General features: G+C 46.1%; 1 protein-coding gene across 3 annotated transcripts in view; it reads right to left on the minus strand.

Moving 5' to 3' along the window:
• The window catches only part of AXIN1 (axin 1), a 70784-nt gene extending 49678 nt beyond the window's left edge, over positions 1 to 21106 (minus strand). Inside the window, exons 1-3 of one of the 3 annotated variants that reach the window (XM_045849151.1) lie at positions 20761 to 20821; positions 16264 to 16313; positions 14993 to 15951 (exon numbers count right to left, since the gene is read on the minus strand). In XM_045849151.1, coding sequence (XP_045705107.1) covers positions 14993 to 15870 — 878 coding nt within the window. In that variant the 5' untranslated portion in view covers positions 15871 to 15951; positions 16264 to 16313; positions 20761 to 20821. Of the gene's footprint in view, positions 1 to 14992; positions 15952 to 16263; positions 16314 to 20760 lie in introns of all 3 variants that reach the window. The other 2 variants (XM_045849152.1, XM_045849153.1) reach the window with 2 other exon arrangements.
• Positions 21107 to 24675: the final 3569 nt, after the last annotated feature.

Here is a 24675-nt window from a genome sequence, read left to right on the forward strand (position 1 = left end):
ATACTCAACCAGAACAGAATGAAGAAAGAAGAATTCAAAACAATGAAGAGAGGCTTAGGAACCTCCAGGACATCTTTAGATGTTCCAACATCTGAATTATAGGGGTACCAGATGGAGAAGAGGAAGAGCAACAAGTGGAAAAGGTATTTGAACAAATAATGAAGGAGAACTTCCCCAATCTGGCAAAGGAAATAGACTTCCAGGAAGTTCAGGAAGCTCAGAGAGTCCCAAAGAAGTTGGACCCAAGGAAGAACACACCAAGGCACATCATAATTACATTATCCAAGATTAAAGCTAAGGAAAGAATCTTAGAAGCAGCAAGAGAAACGGAGACAGTTTCTACAAAGGAGTTCCCATAAGACTGTCAGCTGATCCCTCAAAAGAAACCTTGCAAGCAACAAGGGCTGGAAAAAATTATTCCAAATCATGAAAGGCAGGGACCTACATCCAAGATTGCTCTATCCAGCAGAGCTTTCATTTAGAATGGAAGGGCAGATAAAGTGCTACCCAGATAAGGTCAAATTAAAGGAGTTCATCATCACCAAGCCCTTATTATATGAAATGTTAAAGGGACTTACTTACCTAAGAAAAAGAAGATAAAAAATAAGTACAGTAAAATGACAGCAAACTCACAATTATTAACAACCACACCTAAAACAAAAACAAAAGCAAACTGAGCAAACAACTAGAACAGGAACAGACCCACAGAAATGGAGATCACATGGAAGGTCAGCAACAGGGGAGCGGGAGGAGGAAGGAGCGGAAGGTACAGAGAATAAGTAGCATAGACAATAGGTAGAAAATAGACAGGGGGAGGGTAAGAATAGTATGGGAAATGTAGAAGCCAAAGAACTTATAAGTATGACCCATGGGCATGAACTAAAGGGGGGGAATGTGGGTGGGAGGGGATGTGCAGGGTGGAGGGGAATAGAGAGGGGAAATGGGACAACTGTAATAGCATAATCAATAAAATATATTAAAAAAAGAAAGAAAGAAAAAAGCCCCAGTTCCAGTCAAGATGGTGGTATAGGTAAATGTGGTATTTGAACTCTCCCACAACCACATCAAAATTACAATAAACTACATGACAACTGTCATTCAGAACCACCTGAAATCTGGCTAAAAAGAAGTCCTACAGTTACGAATATAAAGAAGTCACAGCTCTGGCTGGGTAGTTCAGTTGGTTACAGCTTTGTCCCAAAATGCTAGGTTACAGGTTTGATCCCCACTCAGGGCACATACAGTATCAGTCAATGAATGCATAAATAAGTGGGACAACAAATCAATGTCTCTCTGTTTCTCACCTCACTTCTCTCCCTAGGATCAATAAATTAAAAAGAAGCAGCAGCAGCAGCAGCCACATTAGGACTGGTAGGAGGGGTGGAGACCCAGAACAGGCTGCTCCCATACCCAGGTGTGGTAGATAAAATTCAGGAGTGATATCCTGGCAGCACAGGTACCCCTGAGGAGCAAGGGGTCCCAGCCCCACACGAAGACCCCTAGCCCAGGGTTCCAGTGCCAGGAAGAGAAGTCCCCGTAACTTCTGGCTACAGAAACCAATGGGGATTGTAGCTAAGGGAAATGGAGGGCTTCTGGAGTCCCAGGCATTCCCCTTTAAGGGCCCAGGCACACACTTCCTCAGACTTACTTGCTCTGAGCTCCAGTACCGGAGCAGTACCTCAGGGACATATGGGGAGAAACTGAGTTGTATGGCATCAAGGCAGGAGGTAGAGGAGCAGCTTTCTCCCAGAGAGAAGCCATTGTTCCTTTTCTGAGCCCTCCCTCTACAGAGCTGGCAAGAAGGCTCCATATCTCAGTCAACCTGGCTAAAGCTGTTTACCCACCCTGGTCATTCCCTGAGACTCCACCCCACCCAATTGGCAGGCCCACCCAAGCCATTTCCACTGGCTTTTTACACAAACAGCTTGTTTTGACTCTGACTTCAGACTTTCCTAAAATCTCTCAAACAAGCAACATCTGGCCTCTGCATGCCTGTACCTCTCATTAAGTGGCCCCAGGCCCAGCATTAGCAGCAGCCAGCCTCGGTTTGCAGCCAGGCCTCTGCTGGACACCTCCAAGCCCAGCACAAGTAGCAGCCATCTGCAGATGGCTTTGTAGCTCATGCCAGGTGGGCTGACCTTGCCCTGCACCTCCCAGGAAGGCCCAGAGCCAGTGCACCTGGTGCACAGCTTCAGACCATGTTGAAGCACCACTCAACCACCTCTACAAGGGGTGGGCTCAGTGGGCACCAGAGCCCAGTTGATATAAGTCCTGCTTCATGGGGTCAGTCTCTACACAGCTGATCCTCACAGTGGCCACAGCCAATTGGCCTGAAGGTAAATCCCTCCTACTGAGGCACAAACAGCAATCAAGGCTCAACTCCAACAGGAAGGTGTACACAGCCTACACAGGGGGGCACACCTAGAGTGTCCAGCTTAGGTGACTGGGGAGGCTGTACCACTGGACACTACAAGACATCTACTACATAAAGCCTGGGAGATGTGGCAACACTATCTAATACAGAGAAACAAATTAAAGAGGCTGCCAAAATAAGGAGGCAAAAAAAAAAAAAGTTCCCAAATGAAAGAATCTGTTCTTTCAAAACTCCAAAAAAAGAAGTAAACAAAATGGAGACAAGCACTCTATCAGATACAGAGTTCAAAAACAGTGGTTATGAGGATGCTCAGTGAACTTAGGAGAAGAATAGATAAATTTAGTGAGAGATTCAACGAAGAGCTAGGAAACATAAAAATGGCGACAGAAAACCTAAAAAAAGAACCAGTTTGAAATGAAGAATACATTACAGAGAATCAACAGTAGAGTAGATGAAGCAGGGTATCAAATCAGAGATTGGGAAAATTAAAAAACAAAAAAACGGAAAGCAGCCTATCACAACAGCAAAAAGAAAAAAGAATTTTTAAGAATGAGGGTAATGTAAGAAGTATCTGGGATAACTTCAAGTGTACCAACATTCATATCATGGCAGAGCCAGAAGAGAGAAAACCTATGTGGAAAAAATAAGGACAGAGCCCTGGCCAGTATGGCTCAGGTGATTAGGCATCATCCTACAAACCAACAGGTCACAGGTTCGATTTCCAGTCAGGGCACACACCTGGGTTGTGGGTTCAGTCCCTGGTCAGGGTGTGTGCAAGAGGCAACCAATCAATGTTTCTCTCTCACATCAATGTTTCTCTCCCTCCCTTACCCTCTCTCTAGATCAATTAAAAAAAAAAAAGAAATAATAATGATAGAAATTTTCCATGCCTGGTGAAGGAAATAGACACAGAAGTCCAGGAAGCATAGAGAGTCCCAGACAAGATGAACCCAAAGAGGCCCACACCAAGACACATCATAATTAAAATGCTAAAAGTTAAAGACATATAAACAATCTTTAAAGCAGCAAGAAAAAAGCAGTTAGTTATCTATAAGGGAGCTTCCATAAGACAGTCAGTTGATTTCTCAACAAAAACTTTGCAGTCCAGAAGGGACTGGCAAGAAATATTCAAAGTCATGAAAAGCAAGGACCTACAACAATTTAGTAATCTTACTCTACCCAGCAAAGGTACCATTTAGAATCAAAGGACAGATAAAGAACTTCCCTGACTAGAGAAAACTAAAGGAGTTCATCACCACCGAACCAGTATTACAAGAAATGTTAATGGGTCTTCTTTAAGAATAAAGGATAAAAAATATGAATAAAGTAGCAATAAATACATAGCTATCAATAATTACTCCAGGTGCAAATAATTAAATTTGCAATTAATATGCATAAAACCCAATCAAAAGACATATGTTGGCTGAATGGATACATATGCTATCTACAAGAGACCCACTTCAGATCAAAAGACACGCACAGTCTGAAAGTAAAGGGATGGGAAAAGATATTTCATGAAAATGGAAATAGACAAACAAAAGCTGGAGTAGAAATATTTATACCAGACAAAATAAACTTTAAAACAAAGACTACACAGCCAAAAAAGAGAACTCAGCAATTTTATTTCTGGGTATGTATCCAAAGAAACCCAAAACACTAAATCAAAAAGACAGATACATTCATATGTTTGTTGTAGCATTATTTGCAATAACCAAGATATGGAAGCAACCTAAGTGCCCATAGATGAATGGATAAAGAATCAGTGCATATATACATTGGAATATGACTCAGCCATAAAAAAAGACTCAAATCCTGCCATCTACAACAACATTGATGGACCTAAAGGCTATTGTGGTGACTGAAGTGAGTCAGACAGAGGAAGACCAAATGCCATATGAATTCACTTATATGTGGAATCTAAAAAAAAACAAAATAAATGAATAAGCAGAACAGTAACAGGCTCAAAGATACAGAGACCATTATGATGGCTGCCAGATTTGGGGGGTGGGGGAGGATGGGTAAAAAAGTTGAAGGGATTAAGGAGTACAAATTGGTAGTTACAGAATAGTCACAGGGATGTAAAATATAGCATACAGAATATAGTCAATAATATTCTAATAACTATGTATGGTGTCAGGTAGATACTAGATTTATCCGGGTGATCACTTAGGAAGTTATACAATATCCAATCACTAGGTTGTACAAAAGAAACTAATACAATATTGCATGTCAACTGTAACTGAAAAATTAAAAAAAAAAAAAGGAAAAAAAGAAAGAGAGCTCTGGACAGGTGGCCTACTTAAAACATCATCCCACACACCAGAAGACTGCAGGTTTGATCACTGGCCAGGGCACATATCTAGGTTGTGGGTTTAAGCCATGGTTGGGGCACATAATAGAGGCAGCCAATTGCCGTTTCTCTCACAACAATGTTTGTCTCTCTCTCCCCTCCTTCCTCTCTTTCCTACAATGGAATCAGGCCTCTCCAGTACAACTCCAGAAGGCAGAAGGCAATGAAGCAAATCCTTCTGAGGGAAATGCCACTTAATCTAGAATTTTAAACCCAACCAATTTCTCCTTCAAGTACTTTTTGCATCAGCAAGGCATAGCAGCCACACAGCACACCCGAAGAGCAACACTCTCACATGGAGTGGGAACAGGGAAGGTTTTGTAACATGTCTCTTAGGGAAAAAAGTTTATCTGAGTGGCTTCATAATGTGGAGAAGTATATATTTACAGGACTTTTTTTAATAATATTTTGTATTAATTTCAGGTGTACAGCATAGTGGTTAGACAATTACACCCACAAGACTTTTTAAAGTAATGTAGTATAAAGAAAGATTTGTCAGAAAGTCAAATATCTAATCAAATGAAAAAATGCAACTCCAGCTGGTGTGGCTCAGTGGATTCAGAGCCAGCCTGCAAACCTAAGGGTCACTGGTTCAATCCCCAGTCAGGGCACATGCCTGGGTTGCAGGCCAGGTCTACAGTAGAGGGCATATGAGAGGCAACCACACATTGATATTTCTCTCCCTCTCTTTCTCCCTCCCTCCCCCTCTTTCTAGAAATAAATAAAAACTTTTTAAAAGGGCAACAATTACACTCAAAAATATTTTAAAAGATGGTACAAGAAAGAGAATGCTTGACCCAACTTGGCTCAGCAATGAAAACACCACATATGGACTTAAACTAGACCTAGGATGTATTAATGCAGTTGATCCTTGAATAACATGGGCATTAAGGACACCAGTGCCCCTGCCCAGTTGAAAATGTGCATATAACTTTTGACTCCCTAAAAACTTACTAATAGCCTACTGCTTACCACCTTACTGATAATATAATAAACAGTTGATTAACACAGATTTTGTATGTTACAGTACTACATATGGTATTCTTCCAATAAAGTAAGCTAGAGAAAAGAAAATGTTAGGAAAATCATAAGGAAGAAAAAGCATATTTACAGTATTTATTGGAAAAAAACCTATGTATAAATGGACTCAAAGAGTTCAAACCTGTGTTGTTCAAGAATCAACTACAATTAGGATGAGAGGTAGGGAATGGAAAATACCAATAAAGATTGCCTAAAAACAGCACATTACTCAGAAGGAAGGGTGTGATGGACAGAAAGTCTGTGTCCCCACAAAATCCATATATTGAAGCCCTAACCGACACTGTGGCTGTGTGTGGAGATGGGGCCTCCAAGTATGTCATAAAAGTCAAATGAGGTCTTAAGAGGAAGGCCCTAATCTGGGAGAATTAATGACCCTATCAGAAGAGACACCTGGCAGCTGCTCTCTCTGCCCACATGCACACTCTGAGGAAAGACCACATCAGTGCAGTCAGATGGCACGCATCTGCACGCCATGAGGAAAGGCCCCGGAATGACACCTACCTTACAGATGCCTTGACCTGGGATTGAGAGAAAGAAATGTCTGCTCTTTAAGCCCCCAAGTCGAGAATGTTTTGTTGTAAGTAACCTAAGCAGACTAGTACACTAGAGTAAGACACAACTGGACATGGCCACCTTGGAAAGGCCAGGGATGACATGGAGCTGCTAAGTTATCAGCCTTTTAGCATTATTTGAATTTTTCCTTGCTTCCATTTTTTTTGTCAGACTAATTTAAAATATTGGTATAGCAGTGTAAACATTAAGAAGACCTAAGATCATACTAAAAAGAAACATTCACATGCATCCTCTTTAAAGAAAAAATGTTTGAAAAGTTGCATAAAATTCAGATCTTCTTATACTTTTTCTATTTTAATAATATACTTTCTAATTATAAAAAAATATATTTTATAGGAATTTGGAAAATATAGAAAAAAAGACAATAAAAAACCTATATTCTCCAACCATACCAAAACAAAAACAAAAACAAAAATTCTCTGTGCAATTAATCCTGCTATGGAACATTCAAGTTTTCTGTTCTCTATTACAAGCAAGGCTGCAAGCAACATTCTTTATGATTATTTTTCAATGTTAATTCAAGAGAAGATACTGGCCCTATTACAGACTGAAGAAAAGAGGGGCAATACAAAAAACTAAATAAATAAACCATTTAAATAACTCTAAGGTCACAACACTAGATGAATTGAGGGCCCAGAAAGGAGCAGCAATGCCCCTGCTGCTGGGGGACTGAGGATGGTGCCCACCCAGACACAGCACACCTCTGCCCATCAAATCTGGACGAGTCTGGTCCAAACAAAAGAGCTGAGTCCAGCTGCTACAAGAAGGTTCAACAGTTCAGAGAAGGTTCGCGGGCCAAGGCTATAATCCACCCAGTAACATGGGTCCACTGTGGGAGGGGATGCGGAGGGGAGAGGTTGAACCCCTTCACATGCAAAAACCCTACGCACAGCCTCTGTGTGGCTGCTTTAAGATGATGGAACAGTGTAGAGGCCAGCCCCAGTCCCAGGTAGGGAATGAAGAGATTTACTGAGTTTCTTCCTCAGATCACTTTTTGAAATTAATGGGCTCTGAGAGGACCCTGAGGGGCTCACAAAACTGTGCATTTGTACTAATGTGTAATGGGGGAAAAATAAAGCAACACTTATTTTCTTCTACACTTCAGCCTCACACTGGTCATGGTTGAAGAAAGAATTATTAGACAGCCTTCCTTTCCTAACTGAACTACCACTATTCAGCCAAATCCCATATTTCTAGTAAGTGCAGGGTAAACTGGTGTAAATGAAGCCAGGACTCTAATACAGATTAATAGAGCCCTGGCTGGTGTGGCTCAGTGGATTGAGTGCTGGCCTGAGAATCAAAAAGTCATCAGTTCAATTCCCACTGGGGACACATGCCTGGGTTGTAGACCAGGTCCCCAGTTGGGGGCGTGCAAGAGGCAACAGATGAACACATCTCTCGCAAAACAATGTTTCCCTCCATGTCTTTCACCCTCCCTTCCCCTCTTTCTAAAAATAAGTAAAATCTTTTTTAAAAAAGTTAATAAAGCCATGTGTATGAGTAAAATTCAAATCTCTGTGACACTGGCTGGCATATTAGCTTGACAATGGGGTGGTCACCAGACAGCTGACCGATGGGTATGGCTCAGTTCCAAGAACTACATAAGGCAGGTCTGCACGCCTGCACACTGTGCTGAACATCATGTAATCACACCAACCCCGCATTCTCCTGAAATAGCTACGGCACTTCAGAACCATGGGCAGCATGGTCCACAAAAAGGGCATCAGTCACCATTTGCTTGTCTGCTCCCTATAAACACTTTCCTTTCATAAACCTACTGATACAAAGGCCCAGGCAAAGAGGCATCTCTATTCCAGAATTTTTCTCTGATGGCTAACCACCGATACCTTCCTGGACTTTGATGAAACCAGTCAAAGACCATGGAGTTTTATATGACTAAAGCAAAGAAAAAATATTTTTAGACTTTCCAGTAACTAGTTTTAAAAAACTGTAATGGCCAGTCCTACACCAGTGACAGGTATATAAAAGGCATATGGCATGTTGGCGCTTCTGGGACAGAATCCACCATGGGCACGGTCGTGTCGTAGGAGCTTGAGGTTAACTCCAGGCACAGTGGGAAGGGAGTGCTGAAAGAAGAGACAGTGTGATCACACCTGCATTTAGAAAAGATCCTTTTGGTGCTGTGGGGAGAAGAGATCCAGCCAGAATGTCATGTGGTGGTCCAGGAGATGGTGGGAGCTAGAGTGCACAGTGAGAAGCACAGGGATTCAACATGCACTGCCGTGGCCATGGATGAGGAGTCAGCAAGACAAGCATTAACCTGTTAGATGGTGGTGTCACTTCTGGAGGCAGGATGCTTGTAAGAGGAAAAGGTTTGGAGTGGGAAGTTATATTTTTTATGTCTCATTTTAAGAAAACACGATTATTAAAATCTGACTGTGTCCTTCTCTACCCTATTTTGAAACCAACCCAGATACTAATTTCAACATCTAGCAGACCACTAAATTCAGATGATAATGATGATGAAGACAAAGAACCACAGCAAGAGCTGAAATTTAATGAGCACCTGCTGTGTGCAGGCACTAGCTGTTCCAAGCACCTCCCCCAGGAACTCCATGACAACGTCATTTGGCAGGTCCTTACTTCATCCTCCCCACTTTGTACAGATAAGCCAGAGAAGTTTAGCAACTTTTCCAAAGTACACAACCAGAATGCTGACCCTACAAGACACTGCCTACTGGAAAAGTCATCAAGTGAGGGGACATTAAATTAAACCACCAAGCTTAATGTTCTCCCCATCCAGCCAGCAAGGTGAGAAGATTTTTAAACTCTTGTCTCAAGAACTCCACAGGAGCATACTAAGCCTTGTACAAAAACATCTCCAGTCACCTACTTTGGGATCAGCTGTTCAGTTAAAAGAATTCATCCAGTTGCACAAATCATACATCTGGAAGATGATGGCAGGGGAACAGCAGCAGGGCCATACAATCTCCCTAAGCTTCGTGCGCCCCACTCAGGATAACTACAAGAACAGCAGTAGAGAAAAGGAAGGAAGGGCTATAGGGTGAGCAAGATTTAAGTGAGCTACCTTCCATCACAAATGACCTAAAAATTTGACAGTGAAGAGAATGTGCTTAAAGGGCAAATCAAACAGGCTCATTTTAAAAAACATTTTATTTATTGATTTTTTAGAAAGGGGAAGGGAGTGAGAAGGAGGGGGACACATCAATGTGTGGTTGCCACTTGTGCATCCCCTACTGGGGGACCTGGCCCGCAACCCAGGTATGTGCGCTAGACTGAGAATCGAACCCGCAACCCCTTGATTCACAGGTCAGCACTCAACCACTGAGCCATACCAGCCAAGGCCAAACAGGGTCCCTATTAACGAGTGTGTCCTCAGACACCCAGAGCCTGTGGCCACCCACCCACCTCAAGCACAGCAGGCAAAGACTCTACCCTGTTGACTCAGAGCTCCTCTATAGCTAGGCACCCTTTACCCACCCCGAACCCTACACCACTCCATTAAAACTCCAATCAGAAACCCAAACCATTCTTACTTTTCTGCCTTTCATAGGAACTTATACACATTTTGGGTGCTTCCTTTTTCTACATTTCTTCTTTTGACCTTTTAAACCACTAGCAGAAATACAGTCAATAAACCAACAAACAGGTCAGATATTTCCTTAGTTAAAACTCTTAGTTATTCTCCTAGAGAATAAGGGCTGGCCACCCACCCTTTAAAGGACCCACAAATTGCTGAGTTGCTTCTGCTGTGAACAACAGCATCCACAGTGCACTCTCTGGCCACAGCCCTGATAACCATCCCTGACCAGGAGTACCTCATTGGACCGACCCACCAGAAAGATGCAAGAACATAGCCATGCAACTCTGTCCTTGGGGAACATCTCAACCAGTGAGGAAGGTAAGGGCAGTAAATAGAAATGGAAAGCATTTGCTGGTGTTAGACATCAAAAACCAGTGGTATTCACTAAGTGCAGGTGCTTGAAGGGTTGAGGAAGACGGCCTGGCTTCAAGCCTGACCAAGACTGGCCCTCCCACAAGCAGGCCCTGAAAGGCACCTGGCAGGCCAAGCTAAACTGTTTACGAGTAAAAACTGAGCCTGCCAGCCAATGTCTTACAGTCTTTGGGCCCTAATGCCAAATCATTCAGTAATAACTAGCCAAACACCCACATCACCAAAAGACCGACCCTTTGCCAATTCACACAAAATAAATGGTGGATATGAATCAACCACAATTTCATCAAAGTTCCAATGATAATGGGTAATACCGACCGGCAAAGTCTTCCACACAGAGAAACGCAGAATGAATGAGCAAGGCGGAAATTTGTGATCCCTTAGCCCAGGGGCTCAAATGATCCCAGGTGAGTAGCATAAAATGCAGAGAAAGGTCAGGAGCATCGCTGTTTTCTCAACCTTAACAGAGACCCAAGTAAGAATTCATTTAACCTGTCTTAATTCAACTATATGAAAAACAACCAAGACCTGGCCAAGTGGCTCAGTTGGTTGGAGTGTCATCCTGTACACCAAAAGGCTGTGAATTCGATTCCCAGTCCAGGCACATACCTAGGTTATGAGTTCAATCTCTGGTCGGGGCACACACTGGATCAATGTTTCTTTTTCTTTCTCTCTCTCCCCCCTCCTCTCTCTCAAAAATCAATAAACATACCCTTGGATTAGAATTTTAAAAAAAGAAAACAACCATGTGTACACATGTAAAGCCAAATGAGGGCCCACGCTTGACCTCCTATCAGGGACCCGGGAGTACCTATGTCTGCTAAGGGGAGGCTGAACAACAAAGCATAATAGGAAGAGCTTTATGTTATAGAGCCCATGGAACTAGGAGCTCTAGATTCACGAGCCCCTCGAAGTTGTACCTATGTCTGCTAAGGGGAGACTGAACAACAAAGCATAATAGGAAGAGCTTTATGTTATAGAGCCCATGGAACTAGGAGCTCTAGGTTCACGAGCCCCTCGAAGTTGTTCCGTCCTAGATACGCTCCCCGCCCACGTGACAATTCCCCCCAAGCAGAATCAACACTTAGCCGCTGGGAGAATCAACAATGGGAAATGCATCCCCTACACTCCTCTTCACAGCTGGCACTCACAACCTGCCTATTCAGCACCCACTCTCTTTTTCCCTTTCCTGTTAAACCCAATCTTCCTTTGGAAGACCATTCTCTCCAGTTCAGGAGAGGTGATGCTATTGGGGTGGGGCATCCTATGTAATTTCCAGAGTGGCCCTACTTGGTGTAAGCTCGGCAGCACAGTCTCCATCCCTTACACAACGATTATGCGGTGACAGGCAGGGCAGAGCAGCACACAGCATCCCTGGTCACTCAGACCAAACTGCAAGACCTTCCTTTAATGCTGTAGGAAGCATCTGTTACAAAACAAGAGCTCAAAGCCAAGGTTATTGGGCAGCCATCTCCAACGCTCCTTTGTTGAAAAGAGTAAACCAAAGAGCAGAGCTGGCCACAGGAAGGCAGAAGCAAAAAAGCATTAAGAAATGGGGAAGTTTATTACAAAACTAAATATGTTCCACCATGCAACTGAGCAAACACACTCCTTTTGGGTATTTACCCAAAGGTGAAAACTTATGTGCATACAAAAACCCGCACATGGATGTTTAGACAGCAGTATGATTCATAATTGCCAAAATCTGTAAGCAACCAAGATGTCCTCTAGTAGGTGAATGGATAAATAAGCTGTGGTACACCTTGACAATGGAGTACTATTATTCAGCACTTAAAAGAGAGAGGGAATGAGAGAGAGAGAGCGAGAGAGTGAGCGCGCACGCGCTTATCAAGCCAGGAAAAGACATGGAGGAAAATAAAATATACATTTTAGTCTGAAGAGGCTACATACCATGATTCCAACTATATAAAGTTCTGGAAGAGGCAAAACTATGAGGACAATAAAAAGAGCGGTGGTTGCCAGGGGGTAAAAGGGAGGAAGGGATGAATAGATGGAGCACAGAGGATTTTTAGGGCAGTGGAAATGCTCCGTATGATACCATAATGGTGGATACACGTCATTGCACATTCGTCCAAATCCGCAGAATGTACACCACCAAGTGCGAACTCTAATGAAAATGATGGACTGCAGGTGATTATGATGTGTTAATGGAGGTTCATTAGTTGCAACAAATGAACCACTCTGGTGAGAGATGTTGACAATGGGAGAGGCTGTGCATGTGTGGGGCAAGGGGGATGTGGAAAGCCTCTGTACTTGCCTCTCAATTTTGCTGGTAACCTAAAACTGCTTTAAAAAGACAATAAAATCTTTAAAAGAAAAATTGCCCTGGCTGGTGTGGCTCAGTGGATTGAGCACCAGCCTGCACACTGGAATGCTGCAGGTTCAATTCCTGGTCAGGGCCCCAGTTGGGGATGTGTGAGAGGCAACTGATCAATGTTTCTCTTGCACATGTTTCTCTCTTTCTCCCTCCTTTCCCTTCTCTCTAAAATAAGTAAATTAAAAAAGAAAAAGAAAAAAAAAAGGTCGAAATCTAGATCAAACCATATCTGATGTTGGCCTTGCCCCTAGACTTTTCATCTATCTGTGTCAGCCAATCCCCTTCACTGTTTAAGCCAGCTTGGGCTGTATTTTATGTTACTTCCAACCTACTGCATCCTAACTGCACACCCTGCAGGATAAATAATGTGAATCCCAGCCCTGGCTGGTGTGGCTCAGTGGATGTATCACCGGACTGTGAAGCAAAGGGTTGCTGGTTTGAGTCCCAGTCAGGCCACATGCCTGGGTTGTGAGCTAGGTCCCCAATTGGGGGCATGCAAGAGGCAACCACACATTGGAGTTTCTCTCCCTCTCTCCCTCCCTCCCTTCCACTCCCTCTAAAAATAAATAAATAAAATCTTAAACAAACAAACAAACAAACATGCTGAACTCCATCCATCAGTGCTCAGAAATGATGACCCAACATCTAAAATTCTCCACCCACAAAACTACCACAGGCAACCTCAAATGGGAGAACATTCAATTGCAGACAGGACTCCTGAACTCCAGGCTCCCTCTGCCACTAGCAGCTCCAGGGCAGGCAAGTTAAAACCAAAATGTGCCCCAGTCCTTACAGCAGAATGCTATCAGACAGATGAAGCCAACACATTCTATTAATGGGATAGCAAGGGTTACTTATTATAAATAGAACCAAAGAAAAAGCAAAATTGCTGTTTAAAACCCAAGAACTGTAAAGTGTGCAGACTGGGGCTGGTTGGAAGAGGGGTAGCCCTCAGGAATTTATTTCAGAAATCAGAATTAAGCTCCATTTTTTTCCCTGAAGCCCAGTACTCAAATTTAATCCCAACTTAAAACTGTTCTAATGAAATATAAAAACTTTTAGGTGAGGTATTAAAGACTGTATCAATTATTAGCCATACATAACAGAATAATTTTACAATATACTCTGTTCTAAAAAGCTTGCTAAATCAGGAGCATTTCACATCTTGGTCCCCAGTATATGTCATCAATTATGGCCCAAATAAACTCTTATAAAAATTCCAAATAAAAAAAGTAGAAATAAAAAGCTTGCTAAATCAATAGCATTTAGCTGAAGAGCGTGAGCAAAAAGGCACATAAAAATTACCTCAAACAGTATATCCTGAATCACCTCACTTGAAGGATGGGTAAACCTCAGAAATGTTTGAGCCTGTGTTTATTAGCAAGTAGCCGATTTCTCTACCATAGTGAGCTTGGATAAATGATCCAAGGTTTTAATAACTCTGGGAAAATCCCTGGAGATGTGTTTTCAGACTCTTGGTAAAATCAGCAGGGGCACATGAAGTCTGGACTTTCAGTTTCACAGGCAGAAGTCTCTAGAACCAGTGAAAGGGAAATGAGTGGGATACAGAGGAGCGCATTGCTAATAACATCAGTAACAGGTTCCAGCCACAACCAAACACGCCTCCAGTAACTTCAAAAGGAATTACCAAGAAAAGAAGAAACAGGTTTTCTAAGTCTTAACGATTTCTTCATAGTACCACTTCATGCCTCCGAGTTGTATGTGTGCCCGTTTGTAAGGGCTGCGATCACTTCAGAGTGCCCCTGGGCTGCTGGGAACTGACTACACAATAGCACTAACTCCTTCTGTTGGCAGGGGAAAGGTCCAATCCTAGAAATGCAACCACAGCCACAGAAGTTCTCAAAGTGCTCAGGAAAATTTCTGCACGGCAGCCTCCTTACCACCACTTCCCAACCTCCAGGGAGAATCTTAGAAAACCATTATAAAATACAATGATCCAGAATTCTCTAAGTATTGATGCATTTAAATGTCCACACCTCCCTTTATTAAGCCAAAAGGATTATGTCTACCAGGTAAATACATCTTCTATGCAAGAGGATACAAATTTTAGGGCTTATGGGTCAGGTGTTAAATGTCACGACTTCTAAGGATTCCAATATCCCTAATGACTTACAAACTCATACATTTTAGTCTGTTCTTGATCAAAATATCCTCAACATACAAACATTAAAAACATCTAATGACAAATGTGAAAGTATAATGAATAAGAACTAAAACCACAACTCACCAGAAGTATAGAAACAGAAGTATACCCACTTGGGGTTGAAAGACAAGATCATTCCTTACCAACACCTTTCCTTGATAATTCTCCAGCTCTCAGAAGTGAGCACAGAAACAGACTCCTTGTGTCTGACTCACCTGAATTCTCTGCCTTCGCTGTACCGTCTACTTGAGGAGGCCCGAGGGGCGGCTGTCTCCAGGAGCAGCTTCTGTGTCAGCCTGCCAGGGGGAGCAGGGTCTCTGCCATCATCTTCGTCTATATCTTGGTCACATTTCCATTCCTCATCTTCATTCAAAGTGGGCAGATATCCAGGTATGCCCTTCCCTGTCCCTGACCCAGAGCTCTGGTCACTACAGAGCTTTGGGCTCTCTGAGCCTGTCCTCGTGTATTCCAAATAAATATCAGACTTGAGGAAGGAGGGGTAGGTGTTCTCCTCCATGGTGGACTGGATTTCTGTCTGAGCCTGGTCAAACATGGCAGGATCGATCAGCTGCTTCATAATGCAGTCCTTTATGAAACTCTTGGTGGCTGGCTTGGTTTGCCTGGACACGATGCCATTGCTATCAAGGATGTACTTTCGGTAAATGGCTTTGGCTAGCTTCAGCCTCTTCTCCTCATTCGAGTCACAGGGCTCCAGTTTCCTGAAGCCACTACAGGCAAACCAGAAGTCCAGCAAGTCAGCACAGTCCTCCTGCTTCAGAAAAGTCCTAAACAGGTTTATCCCGTCCTGATCATCTAGTAAGGAGTGCAATGATTCAGCCCACTTCAAGTATGGTGGGGTGGGTGAAGCACTGCCCTCAGGCTCGTACCCCAGGTCCAGATCTGAGCGCCTTGGAGTGGCTGTGGAAGTCTCGCCTTTAATCCCGACACCTTTCCCAGAGCAGAAGCTGTGGTTGACAGGCCTGGGGTCTGTGGACACCAATTCACCCTCCTCACCAGGCACTGGGGGTCTGGGGGCATCTTCAGTGAAACTTGTTCCGAGGTCCAAGGAGAAACCCTGCTCTTGAATATTCATTGTGAGAATTTGCGTCAATGAATAATGAGCGCTGCAACCTAATACATCAGTACTTATAGCTCCAAAGTGAATCAATCTGTCCTGTTGAAACCATTAAGAGGACAAGGATTAGGAAAGGTGGGTCCATAGAAACATGACCACAGAGGTTTTCTCAAGACAAGACTCGCAACTATGCCCTCCCTCTCAAACTTAAAGCCAGAAATTCAGTTTAAATTTGCAATCTTTCATCACAAGGTTTGTGCTATAAGAAAACAATTCCTAAAAACTTACAACTACAGAAATGCCTCTGGCACTAAGGAGTGACTGCCCAGAACATGGAGAGCACCACAACCTTCAAGTGCCATTCTCTGAATACATCACGGAGACCAGCAGCGTGGGGACCTCCCATCTTACCTACAGAACTGAAAGACTTGTCCTTCTCTGCAAGCTCCAGGAACGCAGGCCTGGAGGAAAGAAAGGTACTTCTAGTCCTCCTAGTTCTACAAACTTGGGTGAAAGCCAATCCCTCAAACAAGATAAAAATGACTGCCCTGCATGCTCCCCAGGATTACCATGAGACTCAGATATGAAAAGTGCAGCACATCACACACCACTAGTTGTGTCTGCTCCCTGCATCCTCTAGGCCCACAGCCACTGTGCTTTCCACCTACCCCACCACTTCACGCTTGGTGTGACTCAAAACGTGTGCAAACGCACAGTGAGTTGTTCCCCTCACTCTCGGTACATGCTTAAAAGAGCAGTTAATTGTGGGTCACCCTCAACACCTTTCAAACAGGTGATCAAAGAACACTCCCCACATGCACAGAAGCCTTCTCATGTCACCAATGTGGACAATCTTAAAAATGCTCCCATCAGAAAACTGCACTTAACCTTTAAAACCTTGTTTTTATACAGAAAGTATCCTACTGATGGCACTGGCCATGGGTACTCTGAAGAACAGAGAAGGTAGGAAAAAAATGAAATCTAATATAACTTTTAGCTAAGGCAGCATACAGCTCACATGACTTAACTCCATAAGCTAAAAACCAAACCACCTACCCTCTTAGAGGTCAGGGGACCATAGGTTTTTTGTTGCGGCTGCCCAAGTCTACCTTGGGTATGAGGGAAGATTGTCCTGGGTCAGCACTCTGCCATAGTCTTCAGTCCTCTCTGCTACATCCTACAGGAGCTCTTAGAGCCCACAAGCTCGGGCTATGCCCCCCAATCTGGCCAAGACAATGACTGCAACACAGCCTGCCATGATGTAAGTGGTCTGCCTAGAAGTGAGCTGGAGAAGCACATCAGGTCCAAAATGGCTGGAGCACTGAACAAGCCAGAAGCAGCAAAATAAATCCAGTACCAACTAAAATCTGGTACCAACACAAAGGGTAGCTCTCCCTGGCCATCAGTCCATACCCTGGGCCCTGGCCTACATGTAATCCACCTCCAACACCTGCATTCTCACACTGCACACACTTCACTTGCCAGTAGCCGCTGACAGCTAGAAGTGAAAAACATCCAGAGATCAAGGCTGGGTCACAATTATGTGCACAAAGTGACATTTCTGCAGCTAATGACTTTTTATGAAAACTACTGGGTAGGCTGTAACTTCCAGCCTCAGCAGGAACAGCCTGTTTCTTAAGGTCAAGGCCCATGCGCTACGGCAGCCTGCTGCTCATGGACGACTTCAACTGCAAGGTTGCTCTCTTTGAGCACCACCAACATGGACCGAGAATCTGTGGTATATCAGCTCCACACCAGCTTGCGGATATCTAACGTCTTCTTGTCCAAGGAGAAAGAGGGCCCCGCACCCGGCCCCCTGAGCCTTACCCTTAGAGATACTCTGTAGTTCACTGACCTTAAGAAAAAAACAAGTCATCCCTGCCCAGGGAGCTCAGTTGGTTAGAGCACTGTCCTGATACACCAAGGTTGTGGGTTTGATCTCAGGTCAGAGAACATACAAGAATCAACCAATGAATGCATAAATACGTGAAACAACAAATCCACCCTGGCTGGTGTGGCTCAACAGATTGAGCTCCGGACTGCAAAGCAAAGGGTCACCAGTTTGATTCCCAGTCAGGGCACATGCCTGGGTTGCAGGCCAGGTCTCCAGTGGGTGGACGTGCAAGCGGCAACCACACATTGATGTTTCTCTCCCTCTTTCTCTCTCTTCCCCTCTAAAAAAAAGTAAATAAAATCTTTTTAAAAATCCATGTTTCTTCCTTTCTCATTATCTCTAAAATCAATTTAAAAAAAAAAAAAGCAAGCCCAGACTGGTATATCTTAGTGGGTTAACTGCCAGCTTGCAAACCAAAAGGTTGCTAGTTCAATTCCCAATCAGGACACATGCCTGGGTTGTGGGCCAGGTTCCCAATTGGAGGCATGCAGGAGGCAACTGATCGATGTTTCTCCTCTCTTTCTCCCTCCCCTCTCCTCTTTCTAAAAAATAAATAAACTCTTTTAAAAAAAGAAGGAACCAAGTCACTGTTTTTTAATAGGAAGCTAATTATGATCACTGTCACTTTCTCTTAATGTGCTTATGACTTCCGTGTAAATTATTTGTAGCAGCCTATAAACATTTCTGCCGGATCCACAGCACCTAGCACAAGGTCTGGCAAGTAATGGACACCAATAAACACTTAATTCATTGGCATAGAGGAAAATGACACTTGCCACAGACGCCAAATGTTACCTCTTTATGGATGCTGAACCACTATGCAGTAGAAAGGGTAGTAAATTCAAGATCTGGCCCTTTTACGAAACTAGAGCTGTCTTAAAAGACTAACATTTTAATTCACATGTGAACACGTCCCCCTAATTATTTTAAACTATTTTTCGTTGCTCAAAAGAAACACTTCTTATAATTCACATCTATTTTTGGCTGTCCGAGACCATTGGTGTCTCTGGACATACATGAACATCTCCCCAAATTACTGACATTACTGAAATGTCCTCCAATTCCCTCAACCTCCAGGTTTCCAGGGAATCACACCAAGCATTTAGTGTATACACATGTACATACCACACATAAAGCAGTTGTATTAATTCAGGTTGGAGTCAAATGCCCATAAGCACTTAATCTAGCCAATAGTATATAAACACCATCAATAAAAGGATTCCATAAAAGGAATCTACAACTCTGATAACACATTTAAAATCTCCTTTGGTCATTGCCAAGACATATCCCCTGTGTACCATGGCAGCCAGCTTGATGCTAAAGATGCATATATATTTATTCATTTAGCTCAAATATAACTTTGACCTTCTTGTTTATGTGGAGTGTGGAAGTAATACAGGATGACGCTGACATTTTCCCAACTGTCAATTAGTTAAACTCTTGAAAAGTTAAGGGCTACCATTTTACATGTAATCCATTCCCTCACCACCTAAATTCTAAATAACCAATATAACCCCCCAAAAAGCTTTTCTGAAACTAAAAATCCAAGAAACACCAACACCTGCTGAAAAACAAACAGAAACACTGTATTTTTAATGCTTTCTCATTCTTGTTCCTGAATAGAAGTTCTTAAAAATGAACTCGAGCCCTGGACAGTGTGGCTCACTGGATTTAGCACCAGCCCTCGGATGGAAAGGTTGCTGACTGGATTCCTGGTCAGGACACGTGCCTTGGTTGCAGGCCAGGTCCCCAGTTGGGGGTGAGAGAGGGGCAAATGATCACTATTTCTCTTGCACATCATGTTTCTCTCTCTTTCTTCCTCCTTTCCCCTCTCCCTAAAAATAAGTAAATAACTGAACCTGATACTGCTATCTTGGAAGGTCAGGTTTAGACTGTGTATGTTCTCTAAAACAGGGCCTGTGGGTCCAACTATGCCTGAGACTCTTCCTGAGAAGCAGAGAACATAAATGCAATCAAAGGGGAGGGGCTAAGATGCACAATAAGAACTCTATAAATTTGAGAGATGAATTGAGAAAAGTCCCAAGGGAATTTATTTTTCTCTACTGTCCTCAGTGCTGAACTAAGTTTCACTGCTATGGCTGAACAGCTCTGGTTTCATGGGGGCCTGAATTACAAAATGTGGTGTGGAGGTAGAATCTATGACCCACACTCAGAGAGTCTGGGGGACAAAGCACCAACCTGAAAGAGTACAGCCACCATGGTGAGCCAAACAACAGCCTGGACCCAGCCTAAGTTACCTCTGCCTCAGAAGGAGTGACCTCCTTGGGTTTCAAACTCACTCATTCCTACTTTTTGCTGCGGGTAAGGGAAAGGGACACTTCACTGTCCAACCTCTCTCCAGAATCCCTGCGCACACTGCCTCACCCCAGCAGCTTACTCTGCACTCCACCCACACCCTGAAACATGCCCAAAGCCCACAAACCACAGCAGGCACCCAGCATCATCCAAACACATCAGCTGCAGAAACCAACCTTCTACAGAAGAAACTCCCACCCCTTCTCAGAATCCTGGGTCTTCCTTACACCCTTCCACACACCTAGAGCAAGAGTCTACTCTTTCTGAACGAAACCCAGTACTCTTACCCCCAATGTCAATGACCCTTGCCTTCCCTATCCCCTGCTAGCACAGCCTTCTGACACACCTGCCCTCACAGCCTAGGCTACACAAACCTTTCTCCTACGCGACCACAGTCTGCACACCCTTCATGCACAGCCTGAGAACTCCAGCATGCCTCCCCTCACACACGCCTGCCTGCACACGCCCTCCGATCCCGCACAGCCTGCCCCAACAGCCTCCCCTTACCCCCTCCCCGCCCTCACACCTTACCCTCACACGTCCTCCAAGCCCGCACAGCTTCCCCTCACTCGCTCCCCGCCCGCACCCGCCAAGCCCCTCTTCCGGGTCCCACGCCCGGCCCGGCCTATGAGGCCTACAAAAGGCGGCTGCACTGACCCGCGCCCCTCAGGAATGCGCTACCGACCCGCACTACTCACCCGCGCGCGGCGACGGCAGCGGCGGCGGGGCCCAGGCCCGGCTCCGGGAGTCGCGCGGCGCAGCGCGGCCCATGCGCTCAGTGGCGGCGCAGCGGGCGGGACAGAGCGGGGGCGCGGCCCGGGGCGGCCCCCATCGCGGCGGCGGTGCGGCAGCCCGGAGGCGGGCGCAGGCAGGCCGCGGGGGCGCCACCGAGGCCGGACGCCTGCTCTCACTGATTTGCTCCGCAAGGACACAGGTCTGGCCGGACTGCGGCCGGTCCTGCGGCAGCGGCCCCGATCACTTACCGGAGCGGGGAGCCCAAGCCCAGAGCGCCGAAGCCCAGGCCCGAGCGCCCCCGCCGGCGCCACCCGGAAGTGCGGGGGCGGGGCCGGGGCGCGGGGCGGGACCCAGAGCGAGGGACGGGCCGGAGCGTGGGGCAGGGCCGCGAGCGTGGGGTGGAACCGAGAGCGTGGGGCGGTGCCGACCCTTGGGGTGGAACGAGAACGTTGGGACGAGACAGAGAACGTGAAGGTGGGACCGAAAGTGAGAACTGGGCCGAGAGCGTGAAACGGAACCAGAGCGCTGGGATAAAGCTAGGAGAGTGGAGGAGGGCCTTAGAATGTGGGGGTGGAGCTTCCAAAGTGGAGGCGGGGCCGGGGCACGTGCTCGAGGCCAAGAACGTGGGGGTGGGGCCGAGAGCGTGGGGCGGGGCCTAGAGAGAGAAATCTGGGCCGGGAGCGCGAGACGGAGCCGGAGCGTGGGAAAGGCTAAGAGCTTGGAGGTGGGGAGTCGACCGTGGGGGGCGGGGCCAGGGCTTAAGGGTTGTGCCTGAGTTTTGAGGCGGGGCCAAAAGCTTTCAGACAGACCTGGAGCGCGAGGCGGGGCCATAATGAGTGGGCACGGTTAAATACGTCCACGTGGGCAGGGCGTGGGCGGAGCAACGCAGCCTTAGAAAGGGACCTGAGAGGGGGCAGCCTGAAAGTGCCCAGGTCCCCTTGGGCTGTAGAATCCAGGAGAATGACATGGGAAGACCCCCCGCCCCGAGAGGGTTGAACTACTATGGTCACCAGGAAGGCGTAGGCCGGTGCACCAAGCGGACGACCGGCTCCCTATGTGGACACCGCGAGGCGTCTGCCAGGTTGCAGCCTTTTTCTGCTGCTCTTACGGGTGTCCACCAATCTTGGGTTACTGAGGTCGGCACCCACAGGCCCTCAGGTAGAGCAGCTCGTCCCCGGACCAGGGCACTTGGAAGACAGAGCTAGGCTGACCAGGAGCTGAACCCTTGGTGATGTCCAGCTTGTATCTCCTCCTTCTCCATGCCCACTGCCCCACAGCTGGCCAGGAAGCCAAGGAGGTGGTCTGGGACTCTGCCCTTCCTTAGTCCCCAAGCAGTCTGGACTCAGACAGGGCCAGGACACACAGTAGGCAGTAAATCCTATAAATGCTAGCCGTCACTTGGTTAGGAGGCCCAACCTCCAAAGAGCTGTGGGCTGACACTGACTGAGGCTCCACCTTGGCTGGGCCCACTTGCCTCAATTTCTCTCACCCACCATCCAAGATCCAGAAAAGTGCTCCCCTTCCTACCACTGTCTTCAGGTCTCACTTGGCCCAGGCCAGCCTGAGAACAAAGGCTTATGGGTGTCCTGATTCCTGCACCCACAATGCCTTTCTCCATCACTATCACCATGGCAGCCCTTGCCTGACTTGCAAGCCCAGCCAGCCAACTCTATCTTGCACACCCACCACCAGCCCCTCCCTGAGGGAAAGATGTTGGCACTAGAAACTGATTACTGCTCATAAAGAATTGCTTTTGCCACCACCTATGACCACCAGGACCCTGCCCTCTGCACAGCAATACTGGGCCTAACACCTGGAGAAATGTTCCTAGTAACCTACAGGAAGTAACTGTACTGGCATTGTACAATGAAGCTGCCACTTAGGCCACATAGCCGCCTGCTCACCTCCTCCTGCCCCAGGGCTCCCTGATACCTCATCCATCCACACCTCCCCCAACAGCCCTCACTTAGCCTGTTCTCTGATGCACACAACCCTTCAGGGCCCTTCACTTGTGTCTCCTCCATGCCACCCTCCCGAGTGCATCTGGTCACTTACCCACTTTGCACTTCTATTACACTGCCCCCAGGTCACTTCTAATGTCACCACATCTTCTCCCGACACTGCTTACCCTTGCTGCCCACCCTTATCCTATATATCTCCCAGGCAGGGGCAGAAGTCTACTCTTGGGGCTGCCTGAGCCACCAGCCTACCTCCCACCCAGCTGCCCACCAGTAGTGCCTGCCTCTCCCAGCACATAGCCTAGCATCCAGTGCCCAGGATTTTGTAGGAAAGGGGAGCAGTGAGGGATGGGGATGGCTACCAGAAGCATCCCCAGCCTGCTGAGGACCTAGGCTATCTCCTAGAATCATCATTATGCCTAGGGGCAGGCTGAGCAGGGGCTGAGGCTGCAAATGAGGATAGCACATTACAGGAGCTGCATGTCTAAACCCAGACTGGCCCCACGAGGGTCCTGATAGCAGGTGTCTCTCACTTGCTAGGATGACCCCAGGCCCCACAGTACTGGGCACAGAAGATGCCCATGCAGACCCTCATCTCTCCTGTTCAGCCTCAGAGGCTTAGAGGAGACAGAGTGGGTGACCTTCATGGCACAGCAGGTTTTCTTTGGGATGCAGGAGTCCAGGGTGGACAGACAGACAGTAGCACCTCCCAGACATTGGCCCTTAGACTGCCACCCTACTCCCAGACATGGGCCCCCAATGCTTGCCTTGGTTCTGTAGAGCTGCTGCTGTGGCCATGCCAGGCTCCTGGGATTGTGTCCACATTTATCCTCTTCCTGGCCCATGGTGGCAGATGTCCCCAGGCCCTAGGACCAGAACAGGGCCCTTGGGCCTCCAGCTCCTTAGGGCCCCCATCCTGCAGGGACAGGAAGATAGTCAGAAAGCCTGGAGGAAATGCAACAGTGCTGTAGGGTGGGTTATGGCTGTGGGCATCGAGGTGAAATTGTCCAAGCAAGGTGCAGGTAGAGGAGACCAGAAGAAGCAGCTAGGGAAAAACTCTGAAGAGAGAAAGGCAGCACTGGGGGTCTGCAATGAATGAAGCAGGGTGACCTAGCAGCGGCATTGCACCAGCCACCCAGAGCTGAGACCAATATAGCACATCTGCAGGAACCTCACTTCTGAACAGGTAAACTTTTTCATTATAGAGGTCCTTTCAAATGAAGCACCCTTCCCCAGGAGCAGGAGTTTGCCACTAGACGCTTTGATTTGATTAACCATTAATGGCATTTGTTCACACTTTCCAGGAACTAAGCAAAAACTTTGGAGCAGAAATGAAATTATTTTCTTCAATTTAGACATAAAAGGAATACTTTGAAATAAATTGGTCTTTGAAGCCTTACATGTGTTCATGCACTTGGCTGAGGAATACAACTTATAAAAAGGATTCTAAAGGCATCTTCCCAGATATACCAAGGAGGTGTGTTGAAGCATGGGGGTATGGCCAATGCAGGATGGTGAAAACCAGCAGTAGAGGACTAGCTGCAGAGATGGAATTCTGTGCAGATCCCTATCATCCCCCTGAGAGGAGAAGACAAGAGGAAGTGTACTGATTCGGACCTCCATAGGGAGATGAGAACCTCAGACTGAGCCCCTTCTAGGCTGTCCATTCCCTGAACCCTCTGCCCAGACCACAGGTGTGGGAGGTGGGAGTAGGTAGGCAGGTAGGGAAAGGCCTTGACTTATCCAGTTCTGAAGAAAGAGGAATGGACTTCCTTTTGGAGGCACAACTCCAGAAGCACTGGCCAGCCGCCTTACCAACCATAAGCTTAGCCCTGGACTCCATCTGTCCTCCCTGAGTATCCTTTTTCCATCAGTTCTGAGCTGGGTGGGTAGCGGGGACCAGGTGCTATTTGAGCCTTC

The sequence above is a fragment of the Phyllostomus hastatus genome, unplaced genomic scaffold (assembly GCF_019186645.2).
Source record: "Phyllostomus hastatus isolate PE091 unplaced genomic scaffold, TTU_PhHast_1.1 phas_contig_64, whole genome shotgun sequence".
Classification (NCBI taxonomy): domain Eukaryota; kingdom Metazoa; phylum Chordata; class Mammalia; order Chiroptera; family Phyllostomidae; genus Phyllostomus; species Phyllostomus hastatus.